Source organism: Rhinatrema bivittatum, chromosome 12 (genome assembly GCF_901001135.1).
Source record: "Rhinatrema bivittatum chromosome 12, aRhiBiv1.1, whole genome shotgun sequence".
In the NCBI taxonomy this organism is placed as follows: Eukaryota; Metazoa; Chordata; class Amphibia; order Gymnophiona; family Rhinatrematidae; genus Rhinatrema; species Rhinatrema bivittatum.
In genome coordinates this window covers 52800911-52825500 of record NC_042626.1, presented here as the reverse complement: position 1 = coordinate 52825500, position 24590 = coordinate 52800911, and the positions used below count along the sequence as shown (strand labels likewise).

General features: G+C 45.9%; 1 protein-coding gene and 1 long non-coding RNA gene across 2 annotated transcripts in view; one reads left to right on the top strand and one right to left on the bottom strand.

Annotated features, from left to right (window-relative positions):
* Nucleotides 1-9426: 9426 nt before the first annotated feature.
* RND2 (Rho family GTPase 2) overlaps nucleotides 9427-24590 on the bottom strand; it is a 60262-nt gene continuing 45098 nt past the window's right edge. The window contains exons 4-5 of the mRNA XM_029572691.1: nucleotides 17623-17757; nucleotides 9427-12548 (exon numbers count right to left, since the gene is read on the bottom strand). Of these exons, the coding sequence (XP_029428551.1) occupies nucleotides 12300-12548; nucleotides 17623-17757 (384 nt within the window). The 3' untranslated portion in view covers nucleotides 9427-12299. The remainder of the gene's footprint in view (nucleotides 12549-17622; nucleotides 17758-24590) is intronic.
* Nucleotides 14313-24577, top strand: LOC115073829. Its single transcript, XR_003852129.1, has 3 exons — nucleotides 14313-16995; nucleotides 20415-20512; nucleotides 23839-24577. It is a non-coding gene; the product is annotated as an uncharacterized LOC115073829 (long non-coding RNA).

Genomic DNA, 24590 nt, shown 5'->3' with positions numbered 1-24590 from the left:
CCAACAACCAAAGAGTAACCATCCCAAGTTCCCAATTTGCCCACCAATTCAGAGAAAAAGGAGTGGGAGTATACATTCAGGGCATAAATATTGGCAAGGCTGAGCTTTTTGCTTGAGATAGACCCCAAGATAATAACATATCTTATGTATTAGTATGGCAAACCCCGGCTTTGTCTGGGAATGAAAGTGGCAAAGAAACCTTGTCCCACCCATTCCCTTTGGAGTTTAATGTTCCTGATCATCCACATGGGTCTCCTGGATGAAGGCAACATTCACCCTGCATTTACAGAGAGTGGATAACATTTTCTTTCTTTTTACAGGAGAGTGTAAACCATCAATGTTCAAAGTAGAAAAAAAACTAACCAGACATGTCATATCAGGGATAGACAAATGTGCAGAAAATTTAGTACCAAAGGGGGAAGAGCTTCCGAGCCTGGGCTCCCCCATAATATTAAGATGGGGTAAATGACACGTCACCTCCACTAATATATCGAACACAGGCCACAGCTCTAGTGAAAACTATTCATACTCACACTCTCACACACACACACACATACACCTACAAAACATTCACACCTCCAAAAGTATCCTTCCCATCCTCCATCCCATCCCAACCCAAACAAAAACTCCTGTCATCTCCCACACTGCACACAGGAACAACAAGAACCCATAGTAAGAGTAGAAAGATCTTGAAATCAGGTCTCGCACTTCCCTTATCCATCGTGTTCCACCTGCTGTGTTAGCGGAGCTCCGGGGAACAGCAGAAAACCAAGAAGGAAAAAAGCAACAGGATCCGCTCTTTAGTCAGCTAACTAAAACTGTAACCACAAACCGCTATAGCCAAGCTACCACAAGATGAAAGTTCCGTTTGGAAAAGTAGGAAACCATTCAGGTCAAGCCGACCATATACACACCAACATCCACTTTGGCAGGGGACGTGTGGGTTTCCCCCAGATGAGAAATTCTCAAGTATGCAGGAAACTGTAGGGTGAATTTAATTCCCTTGGCAAACAAGTACGAGCAGTATGACATCAGTTTGCGCCTAGCAGCCATCAACCAGGCAGAGGAATCTGGGAAGATCAACAGTTTATGATCGTTGTAACGCAACTCTTTTCTTTGCTTGCAGTATGCATTGAGCACTCTCATTTTATCCAAAAAATTTAGACATTTTAAGATAACTTGCCTCAATTTGTTTTCCGGAGCCCCTGAGGGCCCGAAGCAGTGCGCACGCTCAACAATCATTTGTCAATTAGACATATCCAACGATAATGGTTCTGGAAGGGCTATGGTACACCATTTGAGCAGGGCCTCACCTTGTATATTTTCTGGGAGTCCCACAATTCTCAAATTGTTCCTCCAGCTTTGATTTTCGAGATCATCTAATTTGTCGTGCAAAAGTCGATTTTTCTGCTTTAGCTGCGTCACCTCCATGTCTAGTGCAGCCAGTTGCTTCCCGGGCTGCTCAACACTTTGTTCCTCTGCCTCACGATTGCTATGGCTAGCTTCCACCTTTTCATGAAGGGTATCTTCTGTAACTTTTCATTGACAGCCTCTGCAACTGCATTAGAAAGCGCCTTCAACAAAGCATTTGATATGTTTTCCTGTGCAAGGCCAAGCTCCAATGCCGAGTTGTCTTCTTGGGATGCAATTTTTTCTTGTCCTGTCCTCTTTAGGCTTGTAGATGTTTCCTTCGTCTTTTTAACAACAAAATTGTGCATGAAGGAAGGATGCTGGGCTGACATCAGATGTAAAGAATGGCACCTGCTATGATAATGTGCAGGCTAAGGATGGCAGCTGATCCCCCCAGGCGCTCAGACCCTCGGCCCTCTCTCAGCAGCACGTCATCGCTGGAAGTCTCGCGAACCACTGCTTTATAATATAGGTTACAGGTTCTCAAACCTGTCCTGGTCATCCCCTAGTCAGCTGGGTTTTCAGGGAGTCAAACCATTAAATGTTTTGGTTTGGGTCCAGCCACGATTGATTCTGGGTCAGGCTGGTAAACCGTTCAGCACACGTGAACCGACCCGTTCGGTTCCAGTTCACAAGAAAATGCAGCTATAAGTGAGGCACGTTATAACTATGATTTGCAAAATGGGGTGGAATGTGCGACCAGGTCCGCATGAGTTACAGCTAGCCTTAGCCACAAGTGCTCGGAAACATGCAGGAAATAGAAAAGGATTTCCAAGTCCTTAATACATTTGAAATTCTTATTTTCTTTGTTCTGTCAAACCCAAATGTAAATCCTCCCAGAGATTGATGGAGGCCGTTCATCCTGGTTCTGGAGGCAGCACATATACCACATCAGATTTCCCAACCCCTTATTCAGAACCCAAACTCTAAAATTTTTTTGTGGGTCCATTCCAGGTCAGGTTGAACAGAGACTTTTCAAATAATGGTTCCAGTTCAGTTTGGTTGGACTCCCTGCTTTGCACACAGTCCACAAGGAATATGCATGAGATACATTTGCATACAGCAGAGACCCAGTCTGTGTGAAATTTCTCATGCATATTCATCAGGGATATCTTGAAAAGCCAACTGGCTGTGGGTCCCCAGGGCAGGCTTGAGAGGCCTTGGTAAAAAAAAAAAAAAAAAAAAGTGGGGGCGGGAGGGATAAAGTAGTCTCTTTTTTTTTCCCCATGGTGCTTTGCTGCAGTTTCATCTAAATTTACAGACTGAAGCCAGGGAGCCACGAAGACGACTCAACCAGCGGAAAATTATCAGGCAGAAAACCCTCACTCCATTACGGCTTTCTATCATTACTCAGTGCGTTCGCTGCAGACACCGCAATAAATAACTGCCAGCTTTTCTCACGTCTCATTTGCAGGAGAGATGTAGTAACTTTCACTGGTGGATAAACATCCCTGGCCGCGGTGGAGCAGCTCGCGCTGTAAAACCTCCCTGGGAGGCGGGGGGGGAACGGGTGCTGCTTTCCTAGGGTGCCATCAGCGCCCATCCTTGGGCACAACCCCCGCCAGCACCCAGGATGCCTGACTAGGAGGCATAGGGTTTGGGCTGCGAAGCAGGCCAATTGACATTTTGGTGATCTTGAAACTAGGGAGTGCCCCACTATCCACTGCAAACCAATGACCCATTTTGCAGCATGTGGTATTGGATTTTTGATTGGGGGGGGGGGGGGGGCTGGGGGTTGTTGAGCTAGCAGTATCCTAAGGCTCCTTAGGGTTTCCAGCACAATCACAACCAGGGGTGGGTGCCTTTACTCACAACTACTCAGGCATTTTTTTGGTCTCATATAGATATATATATATATATATAAATAATATATGTGTGTGTGTGTGTGTGTGAATAAAGGGATTATATATATATATATATATATAAATAATATATGTGTGTGTGTGTGTGTGTGACTACAGGGATTATCTCTATCTCTATATATATCTCTACCTCCTATTGTGTGTGGTGTGTGAATAAAGGGATTATATATATATATATTATTAATCCCTTTATTCACACACACACACACACAAATGTGTTTGTGTGTGTGAATAAAGGGATTATATATATTATATATATATATAAATATGTGTGTGTGTGTGTGAATAAAGGGATTATTATATATATTATATATATATAGATATCTCCTTTATTCACAACACCCACCACATATATTATTTATATATATATAATTAATCCCTTTATTCACACCACACACACATATATTATTTATTATATATATATATATATATATATATATATATATGTGTGTGTGTGTGTGAATAAAGGGATTATTTATATATATATATATATATAATATAATCCCTTTATTCACACACACACACATATATTATTTATATATATATATATAATATATAATCCCTTTATTCACACACACACACATATATTATTTATTATATATATATATATATATATATAATATATATGTGTGTGTGTGTGTGCCTCCCGGGCTTCTTTCATCTATACTCTATACTATCTAATCCCTTTCTTCACACCACACACACCCACCTTTCGGGCCGAGGGTTGCAGGAGGGGCACTGGTGTATGCCTCCTGGTCCATAGACTGTTATTGCAAGGCCTGATCTAGGAGGTCTATGACCAGGAGCCATGCACCAGTGCCCCTCCTGCAACCCTCGGCCCTAAATCCAGCCACCAGGTGTTGGCATTGTGCAATGACTGGGCCCTCCCTATAGGGGTTGTGAGCACGGCAGCAGCCCCAGCTCTGGCCAGCCCCAGGATTAGAAGACCCGATCTAGGAATCGCACGTACATCATCTGCACCGTTACCGAGCTTCCGGATTTCGATTTACTATTATCCAAACCAAGTGTGGTGAAGAGCGGCACCAAGCATTAGTGCGCACCACGATACACGTACCCCCCGCTTCAGTGCAATCCCAGTGGCATGCTGAAACCCACCGAGAGCAGTGCACTCCCCTGCCTTCTTCTGAAAGGGAGCAGAGGCGCTCAAAACGCAGTAGTTACACACGGACATATTCCTGCACACACAAGTGTGGAGGAGATGTGAGCAGGCTTCCAGCGAAAGGCATGAGGCAATGGTGGCATTGGAATTCCAGAAAGCCCGAGAGAAGCCACAGGAGGTCCTTCGTGGCATGGCAGGGAAGGAAAAGCCAGATGTGAGCTCCTCGCTGCATCATTGCTGCAGAGAGGGCTAAAAACGGGTCCTCCTGATCTTCATCCGTTGTCCAGTTCTCTGTTTCTAGAAGGAAACTTACTGACCTGTTACATAATCTTATCTCTTGCCTTCTGAAGCTCTCCCACGGCAACAATAAAAATTAATTCAGAGAATGCCAGCTCATAATGGGAAGAAATTAAAGGGACAACAGATTTACTTCTTTAATTACCATCACATTTAATTTAATTAGGTTGGCATTTAGAGTGGCTTTTTATGGAGGGTCCTCGCTTTTGCATGCTTGCCATTCTAAAGAACGGTGAACACCACCAAGCCTTGCCCTTTCCAATTCCCAAGGAGCTAGCCCAGTAGCCAGTCACATAGGTTGCCACCCTTCCCAAATATTTGTGCTCTGCATGCTGGCCAGATTTATTTTTTTTCCCTCTTCAATCTATTAGGGAAACCTGCCAAAAGAAACGTTGAATGGCACTGGGAGTGTCCAAATGTCATCTTGCTGATGACTGAAGCCCAGGGAAAAAAAAAAAAAGAGCCAGAACCTTTTAACAAAATAATTTGTTGACCAATGAGTGAAATACGAATGGATGATATTAATAAAATTCACAAGTCCATGTTCAGCCACAATCAAGATGGCAACGTTAGCCGGCTAACTTTACAGGCATATTCAATAGTGCGGCCACAGTACTGACTATAGCTGGCTATCCTTAACCGGATAACTTTAGGACAAGTCTACAGGCCGACCAGCCTTAGCCGACTAACTCCCAATATCGGAGCTAGCTGGCTAACAACTCTTTCCAGTTACCCGCTATTTAGCTGGCTAGAATTTAGCCGGCTAGTGCCCCAATCTCGAGTTAGCCAGCTAAATGCTTCTGAATATGGACCTCCATAATTATTCTTAAAGCCACACATGGGGAGGGGAGGGGGGGGGGAGCAGGAAAAGAGTAAATACATGAAAAGTACATTTGATGACAATGTTCAGGTACAGACACAGGATGCATCCGAACAGCAGCAAAGAAAAAAAAAGACAAACACATTTTTCTTCATGTTGTTTATTTGATTCCTGTAAAACTCAAGTTGGACATTTTTTGGTACAGGGAACCAAGGATGTCATTTTTTTTGTCATTTTTATTTCTTCAATTTTACTTAAAGTGTCTAAGTTAAAACTGCTGTCAAAGGCATTAGAGAGTGCACAGCAAGCAATGACATGGTAAGGATGGGGCGTACAACGGACGGATGGTTATTTTCTGCGGGGGCTTGTGCACCGTGTTAAATACTTTGGACATTATCTTTCATTATTTTATTGCCATGTCAGATGAACGCGGGGGGCGGGGGGGGGGGGGTTGGTAGGCACCATGCAACACTATTTTGCAGTTGAGAATGGTTGTGTAAAGCGAGACAGCATCTTGCTTTTTCCGGAAATGCTGTGGGGGGATGCGTCGGCCCCTCGCTGGAGGAGGGCCCCTGGGACACCCCTGGCCAGCTTACAGTGGCCTTTTACTGAACAAAGGCAAGGCCGGCCGCTGAACGCCTTGGAGCTTTTGGTCAATTCAAGTTCTGTCCTCCGTGCGCACAGCAGGGATAGGCCCTTGGCGTTACAGTAATGCAGTCCGCCATGACTCCTCCCCCAAGTGATCGCTTTCTGGGAGAGACTGAAATGCCGGGCCTGGCTTTCCGACCCCTGCCTCCCGCTGCATTCTGGTACCTGTAGATGCAAGACTACGCCTACCAAAATGGACTGGCAATATTAGCAAAAATAAATGACAGTTAAAAAAAAATTAAGAGACCAACTGGCCCATCCAATATGCCCCAGTTATTCCTCTCCGTTTGGCACGGATATAATCCCAGCTGCCAGGCACAATGCATGATTGCTTGTAAGATATTGCTCCTTATCCAAGTCAAGTTTTTTGTCATTTCCTCAATGGGTCTCTCGTATTTACACTTAATCCAGTCCAGAACAGCTTCCCACCCCCATAATCTAACATCAAGCTTCATAAAAAATCTAAACTGCTAGCAAAGTCGGCAAGCAGTTGGCCTGGAGTATCGGGTCTCCCAGGCCCCTGTGGCCTTGCTGGATGGTAACCAGCCAACGCCAACCCGGATGATTCGTGGGAGCCTGCCGTTACCAGCCCAGCTAACCCCTTGCCCTGCAGTGGCACTAGGTTGTGTTTTCCTTATTTGCCCCTCGTTTTGGCCCTTAGCACCTTGCTGGACAGTACCTCAGATTACCATTCCCACTGGCACGCAGTAACATTTTAGGGGCCACTGGCCCTAAAAGTTAATCTAATCTCCTCCCCTTAGAAACTCACAATTTTTGCCTGGATTTTAATTAAGGAAGTAAGACGTGCCACGCTGGGTCACACCAAAGGTCCATCAAGCCCAGCATTCTGTCTCCATTCCAGCTCTTTGGGAAGTATGCAGCGGATCCTAAAGAGCAGATCCATGCTGCTCGCTCCCAGGCAGAAGCGGTGGCTTTCCCCAAGGACACAAGGCCAATAGTTATTTGTGGACTCTTCCTCCAGGAACTTGTCCACATGCTAGATACCTTGACCACATCATCCAGCAACAAATTCCACAGCTTGATTGTGCACAGAGTGAAAACATAGTCTCCAGTTTATTTTAATCTGCTTCCTGTTTGTTTCAGGGCATGTCCCCTACTCCTAGCTGGAAGGGTAAATAACCATTTTTTATTTACCTTTTCTACCCCACTCATGATTTGAGAAACACGTGTCCTATCCCCTTCTCCGTCACCTCTTCTCAACCTGTTTAACCTTGCTTCCATCCCTATATCAGTTTTTATGCACTTTTCCCTACCTTTTCTAGTTCCGGGATACCTTTCTTGGGATGGGGCGAACAGAACTGCACAGAGTACTGGAGGTGCAATTGTGCTATAGGATAGTCCTCAGTTTTATTCTCCATTCTTTTCCGAATCGTTCCTAACATTCTGTCCTGCTTTTTTGGCCGCTGCCACGCACTAAGCCGGGGGATTTCAACATCCGGAATTAATCCAAACTCCTTTCCTGGGGAGAATTTATTCAGATTTCACCCCCCCCCCCCCCCAAGGGCAATGCCCCTTCTTCAGGCACTGATCAACATTCTGTTAAACTCAATTGCAACCCACGTAATCAAACTCCTTTTCTATGTTCCAAAACTTTCTATAAAGATTTTAAATTTGCCAATTGAACCGGCGTGGAGGAATCTAGTTTAGGAGTGATGTCACTGATGACATCATGTCTCATTTCAGAGAAAAGCCCATCTCAAAATCAAGGTTTTACTTGTTTATTTTCTAGAAACTTGTCTAGCATATGCCTGCCTCCTATCGAAAGCCGCCTCCACAAAGGTGGAAGTATGAAATGGTGCTTTAAAAAGGGCGTTGTGTCAGACTGGGATGTTTCAATCACCCGATACCAAACGATTTCATTGTCACCCCCGAAGGAAGCTGACTCAGTGCTGGGTTCGATCCTATGGCATGCACGGAACGTTTAGTCCTGTGCTTTCATCGGTGGCATTGTTACGTTATTTCTGGGGCAAAAGCAGGCTTGGATCAGCCTTTCCAAGGGAACACGGAGACACAAACAGAGCAGAAGTCCATGAGTAGGGCAGCAGTCGTCATTTAGAATCCATCACGCACAAGTGTTGTGGTAATAATTGTATATGACGGCAGAGAACTATTTGCAACCTCCAGCCATGGTTATTTAAACTTTTAAAGCATCAGTTGTCACACGTGTACTTGAAGTAGGTGGGGTGCCCCGGCCAGTACGTATTCGCAGACCTGTTGCATCAGGAGGGACATATCACTAGGACTTCAGAAAACATTAAATTGTGTAAAAGAAAAGGTTTGGGGAAAAAAGAACCTTTTTTACAATTTTGTGTTTTCTCAGTTTCTAGTGATTTGTGCTCCTGATGCATCAGGTCCGCAAAATACCTATGTGCCGGGGATGCACCTACGTCAAAGTACATGTGTGCCAATTAATGCTTTAAAAGTTTAAACCATGGCTGGAGGTTGCAAATAATTTCTGCCGTCATATACAATTATACCACAACACTTGTGCTTGATGGATTCTAAATGATGACTGCTGCCCTATTCATGGACTTCTGATTGCTATCGACGTGGTGCAGTCTTCTCCACTGGTCCCTTTGGACCATAAACTGATGACAGAACTATTCGATAAAACGTCTTGCTCACCATGTCAGCTGAACGGAATAACAAAATCTAATAACAGACCATGAAGCAGTAAAAAAAAAAAAAAGTCAATGTGGTGATTTCCTTATTGTGTAGTTAGGCACATGATTGTAGACTGAGTCAGAGGCAAGTCTGATAATAACTGTGCTTCAAAACACACACATTCCAACTCTGACCCCTCCCCTCAAGCATCCCAGTATTTTGGAATAACTCTAGGACGGGTACGGAACGGGAAATGGAGGAGCAGTAGGTAGGGTTGCCCAACAGACCTAGCTCTACCTAAAATGGACGAGGCCAAATCCGGTCCGTCCGTCCCCCCTCCCTATTTCCACGCATGCATGGAGATGCTGTTCTGACCATGCCCTAAGAGAAGCAGGCCCTGCACCTCCATGCTGAGGTAAACCTGGATTTAAATCGGCTAGACAGAAACCCGTGGTGCAGCACTGTGCGGTGATAACGGACTCCACAGTTTGCACCAGGTCTAAGAGTGGTGGCTGGCAGGGGAGGGAAGATATCAAATGTCAGGGGGTCGTGGACAAATCCAACGAGAGGATCTGATGCAAAAAGGATGGGCAGTGTTAGCAAGTGCCGCTCCAAGCACGTGCACTGATAGATCACTCTTTAAATGCAGGCATGTATTTATTTTTACAAAAAATGCTTTCAAAATAATCTGACCTGTGATCCTGTTGATCCTGGCCATGAATGCAATACACCAATGAAAAAATGTAAAACAACATACATCTTTATCTGTAACGTGTGGTCTGTTTAAATAACTCCAAAGAGGATACTGAAAACCCACGATTGGAATTTTTTTTTTTAATTTGGTTCCAGGAATTTAGCAGTTAACGAGTTAATGGCAGCTATGAGATAAATTAAAAGCAAGCACCAGAAAGCTGCTGTGTATTTTTGATTCTATCTTCTATCCTTTAGCTTGATCTTAGCTGCATTTATTTGGGTTCGCTTCCTTCGTATGTTTTCTCTGCTGGGGAGGTGAGGGAGGAGGTCCCCACAGATTTGGGGGCAAACTCCAGACTGGTGCTGTGATGTGGAGCCTTTTGGTGGTGGGGGAGAGCGAGGAAGGGGGGAATAAGCCGAGCTCATCTAAATGTGTAATCGCCGTCCCAAAACACGCATTCAACTCCCTCCGCTGGTATGGCTTAGAACAGGACTGAACTGGAGGGGCATAGACGGCCATAACTGTACATCTGAGGGAATAACGGTGGTTTGGTTCTGGGTTTTAACACCCAAAATCAATCTAAACAAAGTTTCTGTACTGCATAGTAGAGGTTTAGTCATTCCAGACCACAAGATGATCCTGCATCACTGCAAGGAACTCTCTGTCCACCAGAAGGGGCTATGGGGAACACCACTGGCTTATGGCTTTATGAAACACTGCGGAAGGTGCCGGAACCAGACAGTCCAATTTTGTAGAAAGGGAGTTTTGTCGTAGGTTACAGGCTGCCCCTCCCCCTTTTAAGACCAGGGATCTGCCTATACTCCTGGGAAAGCTGCAGGGAGGACAATGCTTTTGTGAGTCAAACATATGAGGTTTCAAACCTGGATTCAGATCAGGCGGGGGGGGGGGGGGGGGGGGGGGGGAGGGCGTTCACTAGCCCCCCATTCACTCTGGCCATAATGTAATCCAGATTAATTCCATGCCCTTGAAAAGGCAATTTGTTCTTGAAACAGGGCTACTTTAGAACTAGTGAATGGCCTTGGGTCTATTAAGTCTTGATTTTGGGTCTATTAAGTCTTGATTTCGCCCTATTAAATTTATAGGCATGTGCTTTTTTTGTCTTGGCCATTTCCTCCAGCAAAGTATTTTTGGACTTCCAGCTAGTCAAAACTAGGCTCTTTTGGGTTGTAGCGCCGTGAGTTTTCATTCACGACCACCTTGGTTCCCCCCCCAAACTGTCCAAGTAGCCCATTTGTTGTAGTGAACCGTGGCTCTCTCTCTGGAACCCAGCTAACGTAGATTCTACTTCTGGCCACTAGATGTCTCCACTGCGCGATGGCTGAGTCTCCCTATCCAGGGGCTGTGAACACCAGCGCCACCACAACCCCAGCCCTGATCAGCCTGCCCGAGGCACAGGAGCCAGGCCTGGGATAGAACCTGGCTCTTCCGCTCAGCAATGCACTGCGCCATTACTGAGTCACTAGGCTGGCCCCTTTCTAAAGAGGGCCCAGCTCCATAAGCCCGGGAGAAAAAAAAAACACTTGGGCCTGGCCCCGATACCCTGGAGCTATCTGGAAAAAAAAAACTTATAAAAGCCACAATGCAGAAAAACCTGAGACAGCTACAGTGTGGGCTGGGTGACCTTGGGATGTCAATGCCCTGACCCTTGTTAGAGCTGGATTCTGGCAGATGAAAAGCCATTGATTTGCAAAGTGTGATGGAGAAAGCGTTCAGACTGGACACCGCAGGGAAGAAAACAAGATAAGCTGTAATTTTCCTGCCTTGCTCCTGGTGAGCAATTTCAATACTTTGCTGCTAATCACAGTCTGTTCTTCTCCTTTTACCATTCCTTACTATAAACACAATTACACAGCTCTCTGAGTCATTGCAAAACTTAAGTACACATTATATGCATGTGTATGCATATCTATCTATAGATAGATAAACTATATATGTGTACATGTACTTAATGTATGTATACAGTTTTGTATATACTTACATATAAAAATATATATATGCATGTATACATACAGGAAATCATGTAACTGTATTTTACACACACACACAATATAGAACAAACATAGGACCATCACTGAATGCTATACCGTAAAGAGTATGCCCCATGGGAAGCAGCGATTACCAATAACGTTGACCCCCCTCTTGAAGTCACAGTTCCCACCCAAAGGGCCAACAGCATCTCACTCGGACATGCAAAGGGGGGTAGTCAGCATTTACGTTGAGAAACCATTAAGAAAAAAAAACTGTCACCACCCTCCACGCCAAAATCAAGTCCGAGGACCTCATAAGGCAGACTACTGCCCATTAACCTGAACTATTGCCCGCTGTCTTCCTGATGTGATCATGTGATCGCAAACAGACCAATGACACGATACATTACCAAAAACCCTAAGATTTCATAACATATATAGAGACACGCAACTCCAGGAGAATCAATGCCCACCTATTTTCTACTCCTGGTGCCATTCACTATCAAGCGTGGCAACACCTGAATAAGCCCTCAACCAATTGGTTCTTCTCTCAAGCAACCGGCCTAGCAACAGCTGCTGCACAACCACCTTGCGGGGGAGGTGAAGGGGGGGGACACACATATACAACCCACACCCTCCCTCCATTTGCAGATAAGGCCTTCTTCCCCAACCAGGCCTAGAGCGTGAAATAAAGCCTTGGATACACACACTGGCCTAGCAACCAGCACGATGCCTTTTGTTCCTACACCCTCGCCAGTCACTGTACAAAACGAACAATAAAACACTAATTATTTACAGTCCGTTTTCTTTTTGTTTTTGTTGGCGATTTGGCGTTTCACATTACAGAGCAGCTCTTGGCCCGATCTTTCCGGATCTCCGTGCCCGTCAACAAATCAGTCCTGCCGGGCATCTGAGACACCCGCTTCAGTCCCCTCTTGGAGTTGCTGCGCTTCAGGTGTTTGTGGATCCTGTTCACCGATGCCAGCGTGGTCACATGGAACACATCCCGGACGCTGTTCTCGGACACTTTGGACGAGCACTCGGTGTAGGCCACAGCTCCTACTTGCCGGGCCAGCATACTGCCCTGGGGGGGGGGAGAAACAGATGAAGGAAAAAAAAAAAAAAAAAGAAAGAACACAAATGTCAGCAATCCATGTATGGAAACCAGAATTTTCTCTCCCCCACCAACCCTGTCCTCCCAACTCTCAATCCATTCAGTTCGTAACAGTGGTTGAGCCTAGAAAAAGTAGCCCAGAGCCTTCGCTTTACCAGCCGTCTTGTTCCCCGCCCCTCCCTCTTTAAATCCAGGCCTTGTATGTCACTTGGTCTGTAAAACTTGAAAGGCCTTGCTTCAGGGTGCTGAAAGGCCTGAGCATCCAATTACAGGCTGTTGCAATCCGTGGCCTTCCTCTCATCACCCCTGCCCCTGGATTAAGCAGGCCGTGATGGCACTTAAAAGCGAATGCAGCCCGCCGTGACAGCTTAATGCACACACTACAGACAACCCCCCTCCCTAGCAGGAGGGAGCAGCATGGCGTGGGCCAAGAGCTTAACCTGCATTAGGTTTCCTACTGTTCAGCGGCCTGGCTTAACCTTGTGAACATGAAAAACTCCTCATGCTCCTATAAACAGGATCCGAAGGCCAGTCAAAAGTTACTGCAGGTTTTAGTGGAGGGGGAAAAACAAAAAAAAGGTAGCATTTTTTAATTAAATTTGGTCTGTTCCCTTTTTCCAAAAGAAAGTTTGCTAGTATTGTAACTTTAGTAAACAGGTATCTTTATACCATGTGAAGTTTTGTGTATGTAAATACACACGCACACACACCCACAAAAGACCTGTTAACTAAAGCCACAATACTAGCAAACTTTCTTCAGGAAAAAGGGAACAGACCAAATGTAATCAAAAATCATTTAAGGTCTCCCCTTTTTTGTCCAACTTTTATGCCTTTGCTGAGGATATATTAATGCAAAAGCTTTTGAAATGCCTACTGCTTAGTTGTTCCATTATGAACTAGAGATGCGCAATAAAAAAAAATGTTTTGGGTTGTTTATTTTCGTTTCGGGGACTTTTTTTTGTTTTGCTTTTCGGTTCAGTTAATGTGTTTTTCATTACGGCCTTACAACAATAATGGCAATGGCTGCACCCGAGACAGGCACCATTTTTAAATCTACAATAGTTAGGGCAGGATTGCTCCTGCCCTTCTGCAGCTTTAAGGGCCCCAACAGAAAGAGGTAAATGGGGCTGGGGAGGAGGTCCCCATCAAATATTTCCATGGGTTGGGCGGGAGGGGCCCTGGAACAGATTTTTTTTTTTTTTTTTAATAGGACAGCACTGAGAGCGGCCCAAGGAGGCCCCAGCTGCCAAGGCTGAAAAGTGGATTGCAGGGCCTCCAGGAGGCCTTTTTATTTTATTTATTTATTTATTTATTTAACCAAAATGTACCTGAAAATTTTCAGATATTTTTGTGAAAGACTATTCCATTCAGAATGAACTGAAAATAGCCTCATTTGACCTTTTTGTCCCTTAGGGTGAAGCAAATACACATCCCTATTATGAACCCATTTCAAAGTTGAAAGGCACAGTTGGGCTGATGTTCAGCAGAGCCCGGTGCAGGCATCACACCGATATCCTTAAAGCAGAATACAGCACGGACAGCTGAAGAGCAGATCTTCAGAGCCCTATGCAGGCATGTGAAGTATGAAAACAGCATGGACAGCTGCATAGTAGATCTTCATGAGAACCTCATTAAGGCCTCAGGCAGATATAAATAAGGCAATAGACGTGTGTTCAAGGAAAGAGATTTTCATAAACCAGGCAGACATTGGATGTAATGTCTGACTGATTTTTTTTTTTTTTTTTAAATTATTATTGATTTTATTGTTATCGCATAAATGTATTTTGTTTGTTGATGTTCTTGTGATCCACCCTGGACAGAATCTTTTTAGAAGAGTGCAGAATTTAAGATAGTAAAATAAAATGAATAAATAAAAAAGACAAGTAAGAGCACGGGCTTTTGGTTGGGACACAATTTATCATTTTTGAAGTGCTCCTAGACATATGCAGTTCTACCCAGATACACATAAGAGACATCCCTGCTCCATGGAGCTTACTATCAAGTCAAGACAAGCATGGATGACAAACGAGGGTCTGTAGGAAGTATACACATTGCAGAAAAGTGGTTAGGATTTAAAAGCTGCCTCATGTTTAATTTTGGACACAACATTTTGTCATCCCTGTTCCCTTTTCCCAAAAATCTCTGAATTAACTCCTCATTTATACTGCATTAATGCTTCTGTTGTATCAACAGGATTGATTGCGTAGACTTCGGTGGTGAACAGTGTAACGGCACCCCCACATTACTCTGATTTCCAGACACAGGAGCCACAAAGAACCTTTAAAATCTCTCTTCTCTCCTTGGAAATTAAAACAGCAGTTACAAAATAACAGGATCTTCAGAGCACAGCAAAGCCAGGGAGAGGTCCTGAATTTACCCCACTGCACCCACAGATCTCTGAGGACTACTCTGAGAAAGGACTACAAATCCATAAATGTTGTGGCAGGAAAAACTTCTGACCTGGCTCAGCCTGTACCATTCTTGATGACTTGCAGCCAACCTGGTGGCCTCTAAGGAACAACGAATTGCAACTTCCACCATTTTAGGGGGCGGGAAGCCACCAAGAGGCCACTGCAGGACTCCGACTTCAGAAAATCGGCAGTTATGTTACAAACCTTATGTTACTTATCAAATTTTCCTTGGATGACAAAACATGACAATAGCCTTTTTTTTTTTTTTTAATTGATGGAAAACAACCCTACTCGCATACATCAGCTGATGTCAAAACAAAAAAAACAACTTATTGTCAATGTGACCCATTGTAAAGAAAATACCAACCGGCGCTTTACTTCAAGCAGGAGTTCTGTGAGCGTGAAGCTCATCACGATATCACTTCAAATAAAAATCTGTGGAAAACGTTACCATGGAAGAATCTGTGACCAGCTAGTAGTAATGCAGATGTTGTTGAAGCACAATCAGTGTTGGGTCAGTTCACAAGAACAGGAGAGTGGTTGAAGATGCTCTCAATCAATAAAGGTTTCCCTACAGCATTTTTAGTTGCATGGACCAAAGTTTCATATTTTGGACACGGAGACGCTCAGTGACCAATGATTAGAATTACAAATGCATGAAAAAGACATTAGACACACAGCATAGGTGCAGTCAGCATTTTCTCTAGCATGGTCCCTTTCACAATAAGTTGGGCTTTCTTTTGGCATTGTGAGCAGGATTGCTTTGATCTATTTTGGTATTTTTCTACTCCGATATCAGTATCCTGCCTACTAGACCATCGAAACTGTAAAAACCGGGTAACCGGCAAGAGTACAGCTCTGTTTAGTTCTGGATATGCAGGGCCTGAAGCATCTGGTGCGATCCGAAGTAACCATACCCAGCTGGGCAGCTACAACAATACTGTACGCGTCAAAACCCCGATGGCAACCGTGCCTTCTGCCTATCAGTTCATTAAAGAAACAGAGGCCATCACTTCTTACTGAGTATTCTCAAGCCCTTTAGTTTAAAAAGAGGACGAGAAAAAGAAAAAAAAAAAAAAAGTACTGAACAGGAACTGCAAAGGATACATTTCTGCCCCGTTATCTTCACTCCAGCCCCCGGTTTGAAAGCAGGCAGCGGCCACTGAGTGGGCAATCCTGCCGACCGGCAGCCCTGGGATGGTGCCATTGTCTGAAGGGTTATTCTGTGACGTGCAGTCCCTGGGTTCAGCCCAGTGCTCTCTTGCATGCTCTCTGGATGTGGCCCCTTAACCCACAAGGGTTTTTCTTACCGCTACACGTGATGGAGGTATTTTTTTGCTGAAATTACGGGTTTATAGTATGCTCCTATCTCAGCCATGCCTGGGGTATACAGCACCAGACAAAATGTAGCTTAGTAACACAGAAATAGTCACTAGACAGAGCGGATCCCATCGCCCCCTTTACGAAGGAGCAGGTGAAGAAACTTCCTGTATGCAAAATGTTCTTATCCCAGGATGTACAATGGAATTTGTCTTCTTAAACACGTCCTGATGTCTTGGGCTTAACACATTGTTGCCTAGTAACACTTACGTCCATCACCGATGATAAATAAGCCAGGGAGTTTGGAGAAATTTTCACAAGCATTTAGGACTCAGAACCTATTAGTATGGAGTGTCCAGATCAGGCAAAGTGGTTCATCCAGGCTTGGGCTGGCACACACAGGCCCTGAAGCCAAAGATGTATACCCTAGACAGGGGGATGAGAGAGAGAGAGACCCTCAAAGCAAAAGAAGCAAGCCTTTAGTGGAAAAGAAATTCTAGGGTCCGAGGCTCAGCGAGGGAAGACTCTGGAGTAGTTTCTTCACGAAAAGGAGTGGCGGATGCTTGGAGCGGCTTCCCGGGAGAGGCAGTGGAGAGGAAACAGGTCGCAAACAAGAGAAGGAAAGCCAAATAAAATCGACTGGGATCTACAGCACTGAAACTGGAAGCGAATTTAAAACTGACAAGGTAGGCCTTATGGTCCTTATCTGGCATCACATTTCACCCACAGCTTCTGTAAACCCACCAGAAGCCAGTCCGCTCTTATTTACATGTCTAGCAAGGAATGCCAGCGGATTAAAGAGGGCCGCACTCCGCGCGAGTCTCCTAATTAGCGGGTTAGATCACACTTCAGCGACAAGCAGCTCCCTTCTCCGCCGGAAGTATTACAAAAATACAAAGTGTGCCTTCACGTCCAGGGCCCTGGGCATATTATCACAGCAGCGCCTGCAGAGCTCAGCAGCTTAACACCCGAAGCCCGTTTCCTGCCTCTGTACCTTCCTTCCATGATATTAACCTCGGGTGTGTTTCCTTCTCAGTCCCTCCAGGCCGCTCCTGGAAGATCCGAGGCTGCGCAGGGCGGCTCCAGGTTCCCAGGACATTGCCAGTTACGCTTGTCTACGCTGACTGCATTAAAAAAAAAAAAACAACCCCCACACACGACCTCAACCCATTCCAGAAACATAGGTGAATTTGCCTTACAATTCTAACTTGCGGTGCGTCCGACTGACCGGTCGGTTCTTGACGCGGTTTAATTCTTACGACGCAGCGAAGATGCAGTGAGAGAGAGAGAAAGAGGCAGAAGAGGAACCTCACCTGCTCATGAGTGACGGGAATCAGCCTCTGCTTGGAGAGCTCCCGCAGCGTGTTCAGGTCAGTCCTCATGTCCAACTTGCAGCCCACCAGCACGACCTTGGCGTTGGGACAGAACTCCTGAGTCTCCCCTTGCCACTGCAGGCCAAGAAACAAGCCAGAGTTAGAGTTAGAAAACCAGGGCCAGTGGTCATTGGGCGGACCTAGAGGGAGGGCCCCCCTCCCCCGCTGAAGGATCTCCCATACAGCATTTTATGTCTTTTTGGGGGATCTATGTCCTTGGAAGAGGTAAGGAGATGTAAAACACTTTGTATAACTCCTGTACATGGAAGCTAATCTGCCTTCTGGGAGGTTGCCTCTTATTATACAAAAAGCGTTACCCATGCTAGGCTTGGTGAAATGCAGGAGGTGTCCCGTCCAACAAGATAAAGTACCTCCCGCAAAGAGGTTTGTCACTTTACCCAGGTCAACTCGGACAGGCTGAACCGGCCCTGATCCTGCCCTAGTGTCGTAAGGAGATGCAGTTCCTATATTTCTCCTTCTGGGAAGTCAGAACTTACAACGCAGTGGGTGAATGTGTGTGTGGGGGGGGGTGGGGGGGGGGGGGCAGACCTAAGCCAGGCCTGGTGCAACCTCTTCAGGTTGACCTGGGTGAGGTGGTCATCCTGCCCCACAAGACAATGATACAGTGTTTCTCAACCCAGTCCTCAGGACACAGCTAGCCAGTCTGGTTTTCCGGATCTCCACCATGAATACGCATGAGATCAGATTTGCATACCCTACCTCCATTATATGCAAATCTAATCTCATGCATATTCATGGTGATCCTGATTGGCTAGCTGGTTACAAAAGGCTGGGTTAAGAACCCCTGCATTAATATATTATAGACAATTTCTCATTTTCAGGTATATTACAAAATGTAAAAAGTTTTTAAACAAAAAAAAAAAAAAAAAAAAAGTTGCAGAAGGAATAGCTCCCCCCCCATCCTATTTCACAACAGTGGAACAGTCCAACTGCAATACAGAGCAAGTCCCTGCAGGTGGGAAAAGGGGAGGGGCCTGGCATAATGCTAAAAAAAATTCTTTATATACACAGCTCAAGTTCTAGCTTGCTAAGCTCTCAGCCTCTCATGTTGGCACGCACAAAATTATACAACATAACAGAACACTACATACAGTCCTGCAAAATAACCTGGCAGAGGTTTAAAAAAAAATATCCTGACTGATGCTGATTTTTGTCTGTGTCTTCTGCAAATAGCTGAGGAGACCCAGGTAGAGAGTGCACGTGCTGGAAATGAAAGTAAAAAAAAAAACTGGGCAGGCTGAAATTCCCCTCCCAGCACTAACATATAGTGTTTTATAACTCTGAAGTAACAAGTTAGTCCCTTGGCATTTTGGGACCTTCCTCCAGATGTGCAGAGGTGGATCCCTAACCTCCTGCCCTCTCATATGACTGCAAGACTAAATATGCACATGTGATATCCTCAGCAAGGTGTTGGAGCCCTGCAGGGGTGAGACAAAAACATTTCTTTAAAAAAAATAAAAAAAATAAATAAAGCTATTTTTCTCCATGTGCAGTTCAAGTGATTTTACCACTCTATACCCAGAGGGGATTTCATTTTGGTCGACATTTGAGTTTGCTGAAGATGAAATACTCTTTTTAAAATGGCAAAAGGAATACCCTATATTATACGGACACCGTGAGTCTGTCCAAGTCATGGTTAAGTGGAAAAAAAAACCCCAGCTCCAATCCTATTCATTAGGTCAGAAAAAAATATATATAAAAACTGTGTCAAAGAGCCTCCTTTATCCACAGATCAAGGAAAGAGACAAAATTCACTTTGCAGTTTACCTCGCTTTGAAAAACTAAAAGCAATGCGGGAACTGAAGCAAGAAACATAAGTACTGAGCAAACTGAAGTTTCAGAGTGCTAAGATCCCATCTTTTTCACATGTTTTCTGAAATACATTTTGGAGGGAAATCAAGCGATACTGCACTTCCCCCTTCACCTCCACACCGCTCCTGCAAATAAAGATGTTCTCAGAAACAAAACAAAAAAAATCAGTTTCAGTCTGCCGGCCCCAAGATCAGAGAGGCCACGGAGCCCATCAGGGGATCCTCTCTGCACACAAGGGCCCTTGAGAGGCAGAACACAGCTGGAGCTTCCCCTCCTCCATCGGGATCTCCTTCTCCTCAGCAGTACCCTTCAGAAAACTGCAAAGGAAAGCGCCAGAATCAAAAATGCTGCACAGCCCTAGGAGGAGAAAAACAGCTCCTTTTAAAATTTAAAAAGTGATTTTCCTCAGAAGCACAACCGCAGACTGTATCCTACGACAGCTAATCGATCTAAAAATTCTTTACAAAACAAAACACAACTGGAAAACCTAGCGAAAAGCTTGTATTTTTTTTCCCCAGATCTTACGCAAGTAAATCTGCCTGGAAATTTATGGGAATAAAAACGAGGGAAAAGGTGGTAAAGGGAAAAAAAATGGAGAGACAAGGAACCTGGTTATCCCCCCAACTCGAGCGTCTGGACAAATGAGGTTTGCAGTAAATGGGACCTGTGCCGTAGTTCTTTTGGGGAGATTATTCCCGAGCAAAGGAGACCCACAGGACATAAAACACCTTTTTCTCCAGCTCCTAAATCACCTTCCTACTGACAGCTCTGCCTGTCCAGCCTTGCCTTCGGTTTAACATTTCGACAGCTGGTTATGAGTAGCCTGCCGGCACTATGAAAGCCGAGGACATATGGCTTCTAATGCTAAATTGCCTTTAAATGTGTTTACTCCTCCACAGGTTGTCCGCAGTGGAATTACGGATCGATAGAAGCCAGAATTAATGCTCTGCGGACACGACACAGCCGTACAGGCAAGCAGCTAGAATGCGCCTAGTAGGTACAAAAAAAATTATTATTATATTTTAATATAGCGCTGATAGAGGGGAGACCGTGCCCAGTAAATGGAGGAAAAGATGCACGGGAAGGGGGGCCAGGCTCCGTGGCAGCGCAGGCATGTACTGCTACACAGGCTCCAAACTCGCTCTCCAGGCCCGACTTCTATCCCTCGGCCCAGCCAGCGGAGACACCTCCGGGAGGGGGGGGGGGGGCCACACAGCAATGCCCTACCGACCCAGACTCGGGTGTGCAGAGTGAGGTGGAGACCCATCACTGCCCCCCCCCGGCCCATGTCTGGCACTGTGATGGCTGGGTTAGACAGAAGCTGGGGACAGGGAGGAAAGAGCTTACCGTCAAAGCAAACCAAAAACTCAGGTTAAACTCTCTCTCTCTGCTGGTACAAGTCACCACGTGAATGTGCGCAACAGTCTCGCCACTTTCAGCCTGTACCTTCGGGTTACTGGTCACGAGCCCTTTTCTACATCTTTAGACACCGCACGGGGGAAACTGGAGGAGGAAGCTCAGGCTGAGTTCTTCCCTGCGGCTGAACTCAGAAAGCCAGGGATCAACAACTCTGCTGCTGCAGGGTTTGACAGGTGGGGGCTGGTGTATGGGTGTGACCGGATCTAAGTGGGCTAGCCCATCCCTACAAGGAAAGCAACCTAGATGTTAGAGAAATTAAAAAAAAAAAACAAACACACAACACTTTTTCACATTGCAGTGTGTGGTCAAGTGTGGAAAATCCCAGCGGCCCCAAATCGATTAGCCTCCCGAGTACTCCGTGAAACCTTAGCTCCAGCCGGGCTCACACCAGTATCCTCCGAAGCGGGGAGTTAACAAAACAAAACAGGCAGACCCCGCTAACACCTCTCTGCCTGGGCCAAAAAAGAGACAGCCAGCTGCTGAAAGGGGAGATTAGCTCAGCGAAGCACTTCATGGACGGTGGGAGAGGTCAGCCTGGCGTCCCTAGGTGGGCTCTCTGCCTTGCAAGGCCTCTAAGCCTCTCAATCAAGTAGGTCCCAAGAGACCACGATCAGGGAGTAGGGGAGGGATTCAATTCCTTTAAACTATGGGAAACACCCCCCCCCTGCTGCACGCTAATTGCCGAATTCAAAAAGGTTGTTCGGGCTGAGGAGCTCGGACAACTGGAGATCTTTTTTTTCCTTCTCCCCCAAGCAGACTCCGCTTCCGGCCCGCTAATCTTGCACAGGAGTTCGTTTGGGGCCAAGAAGGCGGCCTGAGGTTTGTGAAGGCCAGCAGGGGCGGGAGACTGCAAGCCACGCTGGCCCATGCCGTGATCAGAGCAGGGAAACGAGCCTGTGAGATGCCCTCCAGAAGAGAAGATAAAAAGTAGAGTAAACTATCAAGCACAAAGTGCTCAACCACAAGTGGGCGGGTATTAGATCCCCTTCCCTGCAGAATCCCTTAGCATTATGCCCAGCTGAAGTTCAGGTTTTTGGCCTCTCAGTGCGGTGTACGAGGAAACGTGGACTGTTCCATTCGGGGGGAGGGGCCCACGTCCACGTCGCCCATTTAAGGCTAGGTGGCTACCGACTGCCAGAGTTAAGCTTCTAGCTTCCATCTGTGACCAAAGTCCTCTGAGCACGGCAAACGCAGAGGGAACCTCTCTTGTTTCAGATGAGGGAGCCACTCTTTCAAGATTCAGGGAGGCCTGAATTTGGCACCAGAGATCTGGGGGGATCAATTCTCTGAGGAAGGGGGGGAAATCCCGGACACAGAGGCAAATCTGCAGCCTGCACACCAGCCGGAAACTTTTCCCCTATTAAACACAAGGCTTACGGGATAGGCAGTGGCCTGTGCAGGCAGGAAATCATTTTCCTGGTGCCGGTGGCGTAATCTCTCCCTGATCCAAGTCTTACAAAGCCATTTTAAGCTCTCCGGAAGTGTCCCCGATTATAATAAGAATCATTTGAGAAGCTTTTCATCCAAATGCTTCCACGCAGAAAACCGCAGCGTGGGGGGGCCAGCACGCAGCGGTCCCTGGTACGTGCGCAGCCGGCAGCACGTCCCCGGCATGGAAGGGCTTTGAAAAGGAGAAGGGGCATACGGGACCAAGTTAAAGAACTGGAGAGAAATGAGAAAGGATGGACCCCCAGGGGCAGCCTCCTCTGCCCCTAAACCATCCCAGATCAGATGGGGGTCTAACTGCTCTGGATAAATCTCCCATGACAGATCTCACCCTTTTCTTGCATATCTTGCTCCAATGCCTTAGCTACCCACAAGGTCAAAAGGTTTGCCCTACATCTGCTCTACTGCAATTTAAACAATCGGGAAATTACTGTTTAGTGTTATTTCTGTTCTATAGAGTTTCGGGAAGCTACCACGCCCAGCATCCTATGCCAGCCAAGAGCCACAGCAGTTTAAGAGTGAAGACTACACTCCCAATTACTGGGGAGTTAAGACAGGTGCTGGGTCTCATCTGGCCTTCGTCATTCCACCTTGCAGTCGGACATTAAATGCAATACACACACGCACACACACACAAGCACTTTTGCAAACAGGGCAAACAGTCGTACGGACCCTGAAGAAGACGGCATTCTCTGGAGGGCCAACATAACAAGGACCCACAAACTATCACGCACCTGTGTGCTTCCCAGCCCACCTGGGTCCTTTCCTGCTGTCACAGTTTGTACTCTCTATAATTTGCTTCTCTAATTATTGACTGACAAGTCCCTCCACACCTTAATATCTTTCTTTTATGCTTGCACATAATGTTCCAGAACAAGACAAAGCTGGCTGCCAGTTATTAGAAGTTATCAAAAAAAAAAAAAAAAAAAATTCAAGACGTTAAAAGCAGCATTGACAAGAGTCTCCAGAGCCCCAAAGACTGCGCCAAGGGACTAAGAAAAAAAACAAAAAAAAATCACCTGCCAGCTATATTCTAGATTTCCCTAAGGTATCAGCTCTGGAGATGTTGACATGGTACATCTCACTCTTAAACCCCACCTCCCAACCTCGCTCTCGAGAATTCATTACCCCCTCCCGTGTAAGGAGGAGGCCGTTGGTGCCCATTCCAGAGGATAACCTGGATGTGACAGCCTCCTTAAGAGAGCTACTCCTACATTAAGAGTGCCCCTAGCTTTGGGCACTAACAGAGAATGACTGCTGGCAAGAGTTACTGCTTCAGATGAAAGTCAGAGTCCGATGTAGACAGAGGCCTTCACTACTTCATTTAAAGGGCTGTTTGGGTTTGGTTTTTTTAAGTTCCCATGTAAAAGTTTAATTAAATAATGTAATACTAGTGTCTCCAATATGTTTTTTGAATCAGGTCACCTGACACTTTTTTCTTTTTTTTTTTTTTTCGAGCGATAAGTCAAGCCCAGGATGGATGGACTCTGACGCCTTCCCTTCCACCTGCAATTTACGTTATCCTCTCCTTCTCCGATGATGCCTTGTTGCTCACTTATTTGGTTTTTCCTGCGTGATAATTCCCCTGTTGGGTTGTAAAGTCGCCTGCCAGGGATGATGGCACGATATTTTGGACCGGTAAGCAGCCATCTGCCATCGGGCTCCCATCAGCCCAGCTGAGGAAGATATGCCCCGGCACTGACAACTGGAGATACGTCTTCCCAGCTCTATAAGCCTTGGTCAGAACGGGACGCTTTGCCATTCTGTGCAAAAAAAAAAAAAAAGTATTTTTTGATTAAGGTCCCACTGGAAGGACAATGAATTTCTCAACGTTTCAAAAAGAAAAAAAGCGTGTTATTCAACCGAGTAAAATTGAGACTCGTGGGACTGATGGATTTTTTTTGGATTTCTGACCTAGCACCTCCCACCTGCTCCTTTCGGGGGTTCCGGTTCAATCGGAACCGCCTGCATCACATCAGGATACCGTGAGCCTTGGTACGTGTGCATTCCCTGTCCGTCCACCAGGTGCTGCCGTCGCGCAATGGACGCCCTTTCCCCACTCCCAATGCGGCCTGTGCGGCCCCCTGGGAGCAGAAGCCGGGAGCTGCACCCCAGGGCCCTCTGGAGTGCCGGGAACTCGTCATCTCCGGTAACCTTCCACTGGCTGCTTATTTCTTATCTGGCACAACCGCATTAAAAAAAAAAAAAAT